General features: G+C 40.7%; 1 protein-coding gene across 1 annotated transcript in view; it reads right to left on the minus strand.

Moving 5' to 3' along the window:
- The window catches only part of IL1RAPL2 (interleukin 1 receptor accessory protein like 2), a 514,527-nt gene that overhangs the window by 223,002 nt on the left and 278,757 nt on the right, over positions 1-12,768 (minus strand). The window contains exon 4 of the mRNA XM_026653029.1: positions 11,238-11,391. Within this exon, the coding sequence (XP_026508814.1) occupies positions 11,238-11,391 (154 nt within the window). The remainder of the gene's footprint in view (positions 1-11,237; positions 11,392-12,768) is intronic.

The following is a 12,768-nucleotide window of genomic DNA, read 5'->3' on the forward strand; positions in this document are numbered from 1 at the left end:
TGTCTTCAAGTCACCAGGGCTTGATGAAATGCATCTTAAAATACACAAGGAGCTGACTGAGGAGATATCTGAGCCATTATCAATTATCTCTGAAAACTCATGGAAGATGGGAGAGATTCCAGAGGATTGGAAGAAGGCAAATATAGTGGAATAATAACAACCCAGGGAATTATAGACCAGTCAGCTTAACCTCAGTACCCGGAAAGATAGTGGAGCAATCAACTTGCAAATACCTAGAAGATAGTAAGGTAGTAAGTAACAGCCAACATGGATTTGTCAAGAACAAATCGTGTCAAACCAACCTAACAGCTTTCATTGACAGGGTAACAAGCCTTGTGGATGGGGGGAAGCAGTAGATGTGATATATCTTGACTTTTGTAAGGCTTTTGATACAGTCTTGCATGGACCTTCTCATAAACAAACTAGGGAAATACAACCTAGATGGAGTTACTATAAGGTGGGTGCATAGTTGGTTGGAAAACTGTTCCCAGAGTAGTTATCAGTGGTTCACAATCAAGCTGGAAGGGCATATCAAGTGGGGTCCTGCAGGGATCTGTCCTGGGTCTGGTTCTGTTCAATATTTTCATGAATGATAGAGAGTACACTTATAAAGTTTGCAAATGATACCAAGCTGGGAGACTTTGAAAATGCTTTGAAGGCTAGGATTAACATTTAAAATAATCTGGACAAACTGGAGAAATAGTATGAAGTAAATAGGGTGAAATTCAATAAAGACAAATGCAAAAAGTACAATGAGTTGCACACACACAAAATGGGAAATGACTGTCTAGAAAGGAGTACTACAGAAAGGGGTCTGGGGGTTATAGCAGATTACAAGTTAAATATGAGTCAACAGTGTAACCCCACTGTTGCAAAAAAAAAAAGCTAATATCATTCTGAGATGTATCAGCTGGAGCGTTGTAAGCAAGACACGAGAACTAATTCTTCCGCTCTACTCCACCGTGATTAGGCCTCGGCTGGACTATTGTGTCCAGTTCTGGGCACCACATTTCAGGAAAGATGTGGACAAACTGGAGAAAGTCCAGAGGAGAGCAACAAAAATAATTAAAGGTCTAGAAAACATGACCTATGAGGAAAGATAGAAAAAAGTGGTTTTGTTTAGTCTGGAGAAGAGAAGACAGGTGGGGGGGAACATGATAAAAGTTTTCAAGTACATAAAAACTAGTTACAAGCTGGAGGGTGGAAAATTGTTGTTCTTAACCTCAGAGGATAGGACAAGAAGCAATGGGCTTATATTGCAGCAAGGAAGGGTTAGGTTAGACCAGGGGTCGGCAACGTTCGGCACGCGGCTCGCCAGGGTAAGTACCCTAGCGGGCCGGGCCAGTTTATTTACCTGCTGACGCGGCAGGTTCAGCCGATCGCGGCCCCCACTCGCCGCGGTTCGCCGTCCCGGGCCAATGGGGGTGGCGGGAAGCGGTGCGGGCTGAGGGATGTGCTGGCTGCGGCTTCCCGCCGCCCCCATTGGCCCGGGACGGCGAACCGCGGCGAGTGGGGGCCGCGATCGGCCGAACCTGCCGCGTCAGCAGGTAAATAAACTGGCCCGGCCCGCTAGGGTGCTTACCCTGGCGAGCCGCGTGCCGAACGTTGCCAACCCCTGGGTTAGACATTAGGGAAAAACTTCCTGTCAGGGTAGTTAAGCACTGGAACAAATTGCTGAGGAAGGTTGTGGTATCTCCGTCATTGGAGGTTTTTAAGAACAGGTTAATTAGGAATGGTTTAGTTATTACTTAGTGCTGCCTTGAGAGTAGGAGACTGGACTAGATGACCTATTGAGGTCCCTTCTAGTCCTACACTTTTATGGATTCTATATTTAACATCTACACATACTAAAATTAGTATTTAATATATTGAAGTCAAAATGATATTAATCAAAACAATAGTTGAAATTAAATGATTTGACATTATCAACATGAAATGAGAAAGTCAAAACAATTAATTTTTATTTTTTCCCCATAAAAAATGTCATAGAAATTGACATGTTCCCATAAAATGTTTAATTTGGACAAAAATGTATTTTTAAATTGAAAATTTTCTTCAAAAAATTTTCAGCCAGCTCTAATTATTATGTTATATGTAGATTCTCTTTTCCATGGTAGCTTTCAAGTGGGTTTTATGGGATTTGGGAATATCCTTTTATAAGCTTAGTTTGAGAAAGAGAAGGAAGAGAGTGGTGAGACAGCCTATGAAAGAGATCATTTGGTAAACTAGCAGTTCTCAATATTATAGTTCACAATATGGTAGGTGCTTCCAAATGAAAAAGGTAGACATCAAGGTTGCTAAGTAATTATGTCCTATTCTGCCAATGACAGATTGTCTGGATGATGTAATGCTTACAACTTGATCTGCTTCATGGGGAACTTTGGATGTGGCATTTCTGTGTTCCACCAAAGCGACTGGTAACCTCTCTGGCTTATGCAGATTAAAAAAAACCCCCAAAACCAAATGAACAAACCAACCAACCTCTTCAGCAAAGCCTGAAGGAAGAAATATGCCAGACCAGTGATGGTGCTTTCCAAACAGACAAGGTTTTATCAGATCTTTTCATTTCTATACAGAGTAGAAGCACGGAGGAGACAAAAATTGTGCATCACTAGAGGACAAGTCTGTCACATTGTGGGGTGCAATCCAGGCTAGTGAGGGGCTGTCTCACCACCATCTCACTTGTTACATGTTGTATACAATATAACTGTATTATAAATCAGTTGATTAAATTGCTTATCTCTCAAAGTTCAGATCCCCTGTCTTCATAGCGCAGATAAAGTTTCTCTTCCCTGCTGGGATGTAGATGCCCATCTGTCTCCTCCCCCGCTTATTAGCTTGATAACTTTGTTTACCTAATATGTAAATGGACCTTAATTGTCTTTGCCTGATGACCGGGCTGATCAGACAAATAAATACACATTCCTTTGACTAGTGCAGACCTGTTTACCAAGGCCCCATGACATGCCTGCTTTAAACACATTTTAGTCATAATTCCAGCACATATCTATAACTTTTAATATACCCAGTACATACCTCACACAAGAATATTAATGATCAATGAGTTATTAGATTTCCAGTGATATCTTACCTGCTACTTTGTCGATACAGATTATGACAACAGTGCAACCACGCCCCCACTCCACCCCTTCCCCAAATCCCCCGCCCTGCTCCGCCCCTAGCCCTGCCCCCACTCCGCTGACGACTGCAGCAGGGCCGGGCCTGCACTCACCGGCAGCGGTAAGTGCAGCGACCCGACCCCAACTGCGCTGCGAGTGAGTGCTCGGGGGTGGTTCCCCCTTGCCCTCCAAGCCAGCCCCACCCCCTATCCCATGGAGGCCTGACCCCCCAATCGCGGTGGGGGGGGGCTGCGTAAGGACCCAGAATAGCTAGGGACAGCCCTGCTGACAAAAGCTGCTTAGACACAATAAGGAATTACAAATGGGCTTCCATGTCACAGAGTCCTCAGCATCAGAACAGGCTAATGGGAGACAAGAGAAGAGGAGAAGATACAGGGCTGTTCTCTGGTATATAGTAGAATTGCGGAGGTGGTTTGGGACCAGACCAGTACAACACAACAATTATTGCTAAACAGAAGGAATGTTACCCACATTTTTTTCTGCATCATACCCAGTAAACTGCATTTGCTTTGTCAAATCCTGTGACCCTCTGACACAACAGCAGGTGTCATTTAAAAACTAAGAAATGTAATGAGATTTAAAAGAGTTTAAGCAAAAAAAACCCATGAGTGAACAGTGAATTCAGGCAGAATCATTTCATTCATGTTATCATGTGGAATAATTTGTCATGTAAGATGGTCAAAGCAAATATTGTTGTAGAAATGGCTTTTGGAAACAACTGAGCATTTTAATGGGGGATAAAAAGAGTCTGCTGGAGACAGAGACAGAGCTGGGGTTAAAATAAACTCAGAGGAAAAGTTTGTTGGGCAAAGTGGTCTTTTCCTGCCCAGTAATTTCTTATGTCATTATAATTTATCACTGGCAGCTTATAACGGCAGTTAAATGGTTGCTTTCTGCTGTCAAATGAGGAAATAATTCATCAATTCAAGTTCATAAATCATGTATTGGTACAGGGAGTACATTATACAACTCAAAAACTCCTCCCTTAACATAGTAGTTCATGAAAGAGCCTGTTGCAGACAGAGGTCAAAGGCATCTCAGTGAAGATTCAGGTACCACCAAACATAAAAGTGCTTGCTGACCTTCAGGAAAAGTGGATATTCTTTTCCTCATGATAATGGTACTGCGAGAGATGCTATGTCCTTTGCTATGTTACAATATCATCTACATGATATATTACTTACAAAGAGGTGCATGATATATTACTTACCAAGGGCTGTGCCTATTTTAACAGTACCAAAAATATATACCTCCTGTTTTTTCAACCTTATTCCAAACATATAACCTCATGAATAGTTTTCCAACACAGCAGGCTGGCAGGCACACATGGAAAAAGTGGAGAAGCTACAGGTAAGTGTAACAGGTATATTTTTAAATTGCACATCGCTCACCCTAAAGCCATCAAAACATTGCTATAAAATCAGAGACTGAAGTGGATCCAGGAAAAAAAGAGAGAAGTTCAGGTTGGCTGAATTTTATTTCAAATATAGTTTATGTTAAAGTGCTTTTATTACTTGAATAATGTATTTGAATGTTAATAGATCCATCTGTATTCCAGATGTAATTTTGACATTACTGGGTATCTATCAATTAATTCTAGTGCATTTATTTGACACTATATGGGCAAATTCTAATTTTATACTCCAATTAAACTCTGGGGGCTTTTGGAAGATCTTTAGGTTTTAGAAACTTCAGAGATCAGAAATGTTTATATATAAGACATTTACTAATTCCCCTCTTCATCCACGATAAAGCTACCAACAAACAATGCAGAAATGCATAAATATGACTTGCATATATTCTCAGGGTACTTTATGTGAGCACATTATAAATGGTAAGAGATGATGCTAGAGAGACCTTGGGCCAAATTGAATTCAGTGGAACTTCTTCCATGAATAAGGCTAGCAATATTTGGTCCAGCTCCATCTGAAGAATATAATGAAACTAAGGAGAACTAATGATGGAAATAGCTGAGGTTTGCTGACAAATTACTATTATTAAAACCAATGCACACGGAAATGCAGAGATTTATGTACTGCTAATTGGAGTTATGTGTTTACAACAAGGGAACATAACTCAATATTAAGTCCTTCTAAGTACATAGTGTCAAAAATATTTTTGGAATGCATTCTAGGTTGTAGGCGTTTCCCTCCCCCCCCCCCCCCCCCCCAATAGTCCTGCAAAGAGCTAAAAACCTCGGACATGTTTTATCATCCTAATTGCCCTCTCCTAGAACTTTGCCAATTTGTCAATACCCTTCCCATAAGATGACTTCCATAAATTGTGTGCAGTGCTCCAGGTATGGTCTCACAAGCCCTTTCTGTAATGCCATTATGACCTATTTTGATTTGTGCTCTATTTTTCTATTAATACAGCTGAGATTCCATTTGCTTTCTCCACTGCAGCCAGACATTGCAGTGATGGTTTTAAGCTTCTGTCCATCATCGCTCCAGAGCTTTTTTCTTACCAATATCTTGTAGTAGGTGATCTTGCATGACTGGTTTATGACCAGAGCTATCCATAAGAAAGTAACCAGAGAGTAAAAACACCCCTTCTACTCATAGATAGCTACCCAGACCTTGAGTCTGGGCCCAGAGGAGTAGGTAGGGTCAGGAGTAAGAAGGAACAGTTCCCTGTGCTCCCCTGAGCTGAGGGAGTGCAGTGGGGGACAGGATGTGTGGGTGTAAGTGGGGGGTTCTTTCACTTTTCCCCCTTACTCAGTGGTTCTTCATGCAATCACATCTTAAATATTGTTGCTGCAGTAGCCTCTATACCCTGATTATCCTTTCTTAGTGCACATATACAATTAAAATATTGCTACTGGCTCTTTTAATTTTGTCTAACTTTTCTATGATATAGGATCTTTCCTTCCTGGTACATCCTCTGCTTTTAGTTACTCTGATCTCAGTTTCTGCCACTTTGGATGCTCGCAGTACATCTGCATATGACCGCTATTGTTATTTCATATTTTTATTACAGTAGCTCCAAGAGCCAAATGTATTATGTTTCTATACCAAGGACCATTGTGCTAGGTGCTATGCAAACCAGAACTGGTCGGGAATTTTTTGTTGGACAATGGTGATTCGTCAAAGTTGAAACTTATCACAAGAAAGGGTTGGTTTCAACTAAACTTTCCTTGGGAAGGTTTCTCAGGTCCAGGATAGAATTTCTGGTCAAAACCAGAGAGACAGAGAGAGAGAGAGGCTGTTACACTCTAATGCACTCCAGAACAGCAATCCCAACATACAAACCCCAGTCATCACAGAGGCCCACCTCAAAACAGCCAACAGCCCAGGTGAGTACCTTCATCACTGGAACGTGAGAGACCCAGGTCTCTGCTCTGCCAGCATCTCTCTTTGCTTTTTTGCAAAAAAGTTTAGAAAAAGCTTTCTGTTTCGTCCCGATGCAGAATGGAAACATTGTTGAAATCCTGAACATTTTAGAGGGACAGGGAAACAGTTTCCCATTCAGCTCTAAGGAAAGCACATGTTGTGCCCAGATCTAATATAAACACATGTAAAGACAAGAAAACCTGAGAACTTGTAATCTAAGATGCCAACCAGCCGCCAAGAAAAAAACTGATACTTTTATTCAACATGGATGATCCAGTTCAGATAAGATAAAACCCAACAAGATCCCTCATCCACAACTACAGGTATCCCTACCATTGGGTCTCCATGGACCACAATCAGATGATCTTCTTGGTTCCATTGCTGATGTTAGCATCACAGATGTTAGCTGAGACACAAAATGCCTCTGTCTATTTTCTTCTGGCCAGTAAGCTGCAGCTGTTATTCTTTCACTTGTCACAGTTATCTATGCCTTGATCATTTCCAGGATGTATTCTCAAAATACCCTCTACTGGGAGCTGTTCCTGAAGATTATTTGGCCATCTCAGCCAACACAGACTGTAGCCATGTGCTTGTTAAGTGTAGCAACCTGGGAATGAAATAGTGCAATATTCTTTTGCTATTCCCGGGTAGAGCAAGACAAGGGAGGATCAGAAATCTCAGCAATATCTGTTCTCAGAAGATTACAAGAGCAATTTTTGGAATAAAGAGGTTTGAATAAATTTTCATAAAGCAAACCTCTTTGAATTTCTGGATGCCTCTAAACTTTTAGGCACATAGCTCTTAACCTGTACACAGTAAGGGGTACCTGTTTTTTGTTCTCATTCTCAGTACTGACTGAATAACCAGAGTAAGGTGGGCATCACTGCATCAAATATGGCCTCCAGGGCATACTGCCTTCTCGGGTTGCTACACCCACCACTAATTCACCACCAAGGTTGGTCTGTGCTCTGCATACTGCCTGCCTGTCATAGAAATGTCCATGGCTATAAACAGGGAAGATATAAATTAAAATAACTACAACATTCACTAAAGTAGACAACACTTTAAATTGCAGATGAGCAGATATAAAGGATAACAATCTAAGTTAAATCTCTTCTCTCTGCACAGCACTACAGAGCTCCCAGGTGCATAAGGGATCCCAGGTGTTGCCTATTTTAATGTCAGGCTAACCCTTTACTCTAATAACTAATTCCAGTTCACCATGTCCTCCAGATAAGGCCACCAGAGTCTTACAGTTCTGAATCTGTATTGTCAAAAAAGCCTGTGTGCTTGTGATTTCAAAATGCCAGTTTAGGCATGTTGAGAAGCATCAGCAGTAGAATCAGCATTAGAAATACCCTGCAGAGGAAAAAGCATTTGAAAGCAGTAGGTAAGATTTCTTTCTCCACATCTGCAGTATACTCCAACAGTGAAAATTCTATTATGGCTTTGCTTCTAACAGCTATTGCTTTTCTAGTTAGCCTTCAGCCGTATTTACTAACTGTAGTTTACATGCAGCAGCAGGTCTGTCAGTCTGAGCTCAGGTTCTGCCCTTGCCCCTCATAGCATAGTAAATCTATTTTGATGGAAACTCAACTGGATTCCAGAATTCACTTCCAGGAAGTGAGATAATGCTGCCCACTGCATCAACCAGTGGGTGGACTACTACAGCCAGCAGCAACCTGTTTCCTAAATGCCTGTCTCTTACAAGTCACTGTTGATTACAGATGGCCTTCAGAACAGGTGAAGTGGTAGGAAAGCAGGCTAGAGAACTGGTGGCAAAAGACATGTTCTTGGTCTGACTGAGGCAAATTTCTTACATTTGTATACCAAGGATTTACTGGAGGTTATTCTTGTCCTTCACTACAACATCTATGAAATCAGGATCAGAGAATCTGCCTGATCGTCAGCCTGACTGAGCCAAATGGCCTTTCAAAGGGAGAGTTGACTATTTGCTGCTGTGAAGAGGTTTCCATTAACTTGGCAGACAAGATTGCCCAGATCCATGACAGACTGTCCTATTCCACTAATATAACGTCAGTCCAGCAGGCAGCAAATTCACTGTCCTTTCTAGATGAATTGTACCTGGTTTTGCTGAAGAAAATTTTAGATTTATTGCATGGCCTTCACAGAATTACCTGCAAAATGGACTCTTGTCCTTTATGGTCAGTGAAAAACAGTAGGGAAATCTGAACTCTGTTATCAATTTTAGTGGCCACATCACTTAATCATTAGTCAGGTTTCTATTTTATCTTTGTATTCACTCCAAAATATATTTCATGGGAGGCGCAATACAAATTAACCAATACCCAAATTAGTCACAGAGGAAGAAGCATGTTTGCCGGACCCTATACTAATACACATATTTTTCTTCAGTCTCCTGGGACAACACTTATAGCCACACTTCAGCATCTTCCAATTATTGCCTACCATGCACCTACTCTCAAGCTTTGGTTTGCTCTGCCTGTAGAATCGGCACTTTGCAGAGCAGTCATGGGCACAGACAAATAAACCACTGTCATATTGTTGAAAGATTTTTCCTATGAACGGATACATAAAATCAGTGCGCATCTCGATACCTCAAAGCTATTTGCATATCAAATCATGAACGGAAAACAGAAAAAATGAGTTTTTCTGCAGCACCAAACCATTACGTATCCGGCATCACTGATTTTGCATGTACTCAGTTGAAGTCATTGCTATTATTCATCTAGACAGGTTGCCATTCATACAAATTTGGCAGTGCATTTCAAATATAATATTCTATAGAGATGGACCCAGGCCAAAAACCCATTCAGATCTGGGTCTCGACCCCACTTAAAATTAGGGTTTGAAGTTATAGGTAAAGCCCAAATATATTTAAAAATTCATGTAAATTGAGATCACTTTTGCTTTGCTGCTATGGTCACAATGCTGATTATTAAGGAGCAATGGATTGCTTGTTGTAAATTGAGGAGAATATACAAATTGCACATCAAATTGCAAGGATAACAATCCCTTGCTTCTCAAGCCTTCTGCAAACAGGAATGGTATCATGTCCCTTACTTACAATTCTTAATACTTCAAGCCATAAATCCTTTTATCCAAACAAATAACGAGAGCAAATATTACAATAGGTGCAGGACAAATAAATTAAAACCTAAAGTACTGAACATACTGTATAATGGGTAGATAATGAACAGCTAACAAGGTCTTGCAGATGCTAGAGGGGATGGAGAGAGCTGACAATTCTGTAAGGTAAAGAACATCCACCATGTGGAATTGATATAGATGCATTTACCTTTATTAGTCACATTTAGTTAGTATTCTGACTGAAGACCAGCAGGCTACCTGGTATAGCAACTGCTTCCAAGAAAGGTCATGTGTTTACATTTGATAGCTTTTGGTTCAGGTTGGTCAAACTGATGATGGTACAGAGATCTGTCCATGGGCAAAAGCAGACTACAAATAATCATATAGTATATGATTTTGACATCCAGTGAAAAAGATTAATTTCAAATAAGGGGTAATGATAACTAATGGGAAATTAATATGTATAAATGATAGTATCTTCTTAAAGTCATAATTTGAACAATGTTATTTTGAAAGCATGTTAGAAATAGCATGTGGACTAAACGGAGCCTTGTGTAAGCAGGTGCAATTCTACTGATTTTGCCATTATTTATACCGAGACTGACTCTGGCTCTAGATAGTTCTAAACATTTGCTCAAAAGTTATTGTGTGAAGAACTGGAAGAAAACAATGATTTCAGATGCTTGCTGATGGCAAAATAATGATGACAGGTACATTATCTAAAAAGGGAAATGCAAACGATTCAGGAATGAATGGGTATATAATGCTGTCCTACTCTTTCATTCCTGTCCTTACGATCTCTCCTGTGAACACAGACGCACGGCACAATACATGGAAACTACATAGTGAAAGCTTTCTATTATAATATTGCTTTTTAATTTTATTCTTGGAATAGGTGTCCTGAAGTCCTCACTGAAGACCAGACCTACAACAGAGAATCTGATTACCAGAAACGGATCAGAAGATAAAAAGCATGGAACAAGTGTGTACTTGGAACCATAAAGCAGGTACTCATGCTGACCCTTTTAACTCTCTCTCTTTCTCTGGGGCAACATCTTAATAACTTCTAATTCTTTTATTTGCAATTGCAGCCAACGTTCCTCCTATTCACCATTAGAGAAGGGCCCAAGCCACGCAGTCCAGATCTGGGCCTGAACTCCTCCGAAGTTTTGGGGTGCCTGGATCTAGGTTTTAGTTTTGGCCCTTTTGTGCCTTTTTATCTTTACGCAACCTATGGATGTTTCATCTGGGGCCTGATCTGAATTTCCCATTTGGGGTCGCTTGGGTTCTACCTGTAGTTCAGTTGCTGTGTGAAGCCATAAGAACATAAGAATGGCCATACTGGGTCTGATCAAAGGTCCATTCAGCCCAGTATCCTGTCTGCCGACCGTGGCCAATGCCAGATGCCCCAGAGGGAGTGAACTTAACAGGTAACGATCAAGTGATCTCTCTCCTACCATCCATCTCCACCCTCTGACAAACAGAGGCTAGGGACACCATTTCTTACCCATCCTGGCTAATAGCCATTAATGGACTTAACCTCCATGAATTTATCTAGTTCTCTTTTAAACCCTGTTATAGTCCTAGCTTTCACAACCTCCTCAGGCAAGGAGTTCCACAGGTTGACTGTGTGCTGTGTGAAGAAGAATCTTCCCTTCATTTGAGAACTCGTGTTATGCAAGAAGTTTCTTACCTGTAACCTTTAACTGAGTTGTTCTTCTTATTAGTTTGCCTTCAAACTTTAGTTCACAAGTATAATTTCCTCCATCTTCTTCCTGGACTTCTTGAATTAAAAGAGTATTTCCTTTCTGAATTACGACGCTTCTCCACATTTTTGGCTTACATTCCTGCACAGAAAAATCAGTTGCCTAAATTAACCAGCTGATATGGTAAAGCACCAGTCTGACTGGACAAGTAAACACTTACCTCACACAAATCTCAATGGAAATACCTTTGCAAAACTGAGGTTTCTTAAAAAAAAAAAAAATCAATTTAGGTTTCAGTATGGATATTGGATACGGGATCAGATACGAATTCCAGGCAGCATGGAGATTTGAATATTCACAACTTGAAAAACTGGGGTTTATCTGAAGTCATTTTTGTTTAAAATTTAACAGACATGTATCTAACAAGCTACAGTAATTAACACTCACTGAACTACACGTGCAGTGTTTTCGACATCATCTACCTAGGGCCAAATAGAAAACAAAATCTCCACTTTTTTTTTCATCATAAACCATTGTTTTAGTTAAAGACACATCAGTATTTTCCTAACTATACATCCTTGTTTGTGTATATGTCCCATGAAATTTGGCTCCAGGCTGAATCTTAACACACAAGGGCTCAGTGTAGATGTACTAAAAAACCAAGAAGAAAATTTGAAGAAAAAAAATCCAGGTGGCTGGTGCATTTAAAGTGGCACGAAAACTCCTGGCAGTTCCTGATTAGGTAGAAGGATGGTCTAGTGGACGCCAGAGTAGGACTCATGAGACCTGGGTTCAATCCCTGGCTGAGCCCCAGGTTTCCTGAGAGACTCCGGGCAAGTCACTTAATCTACCCCATGCCTCAGTACCACAGCGATAAATGGGGATCGTACCTCCTACCTCACAGGAGGGTTGGGAGGATAAAATCCACTAATGATTAGTAGGTGTCCAGATATGACAGTGAAGAGGGCCTGATAAGAACCTAGAGAGGTTGCTTCAAATGCTTTGTTTGCATTGTAATGTGTCAGACCTGTCATTTTTGTAAACATTTGGAAGGATACAATGAGGACTAAAACAGTGTTTAAATATGCTGTGCTTGACGCACTACATTATTTTTTAATAAAAATCAATGGCCTGAAATTGGATGGTGCAGTTCTCACCTCACCTCCTTTGAGGTGTGGATGATCCACAGGTCCCATGGACTTCACGCCTCACCAGCTGTCACTTGGCTGGACTGGGCCATATGTCAATATTTTTAATTTGTTGTCCTGGTAGGAAGGTTTGTAGTGGTTCCTTAGTCTTTACATCAGTGTCTGGTACTATATGTGATTCAGCAAATTCTAGGCATCGCAATATCTGGTGCTTGATCCACTTCCAGGCTGAAGTATTGTATCATTCTAGCCAGCTAAATTTGATAATACTTAATGGTGTTGATCATTTAATACACCTTGGAATAATCAGTGCTAATGTGTGGATATAGTCTGATAAGTGCCGCTCTAAAGAGGTGCATCAGGGTGATAT

The sequence above is a fragment of the Terrapene carolina genome, unplaced genomic scaffold, assembly GCF_002925995.2.
Source record: "Terrapene carolina triunguis isolate 2854851 unplaced genomic scaffold, T_m_triunguis-2.0 Scaffold131, whole genome shotgun sequence".
NCBI classification, from domain to species: domain Eukaryota; kingdom Metazoa; phylum Chordata; order Testudines; family Emydidae; genus Terrapene; species Terrapene triunguis.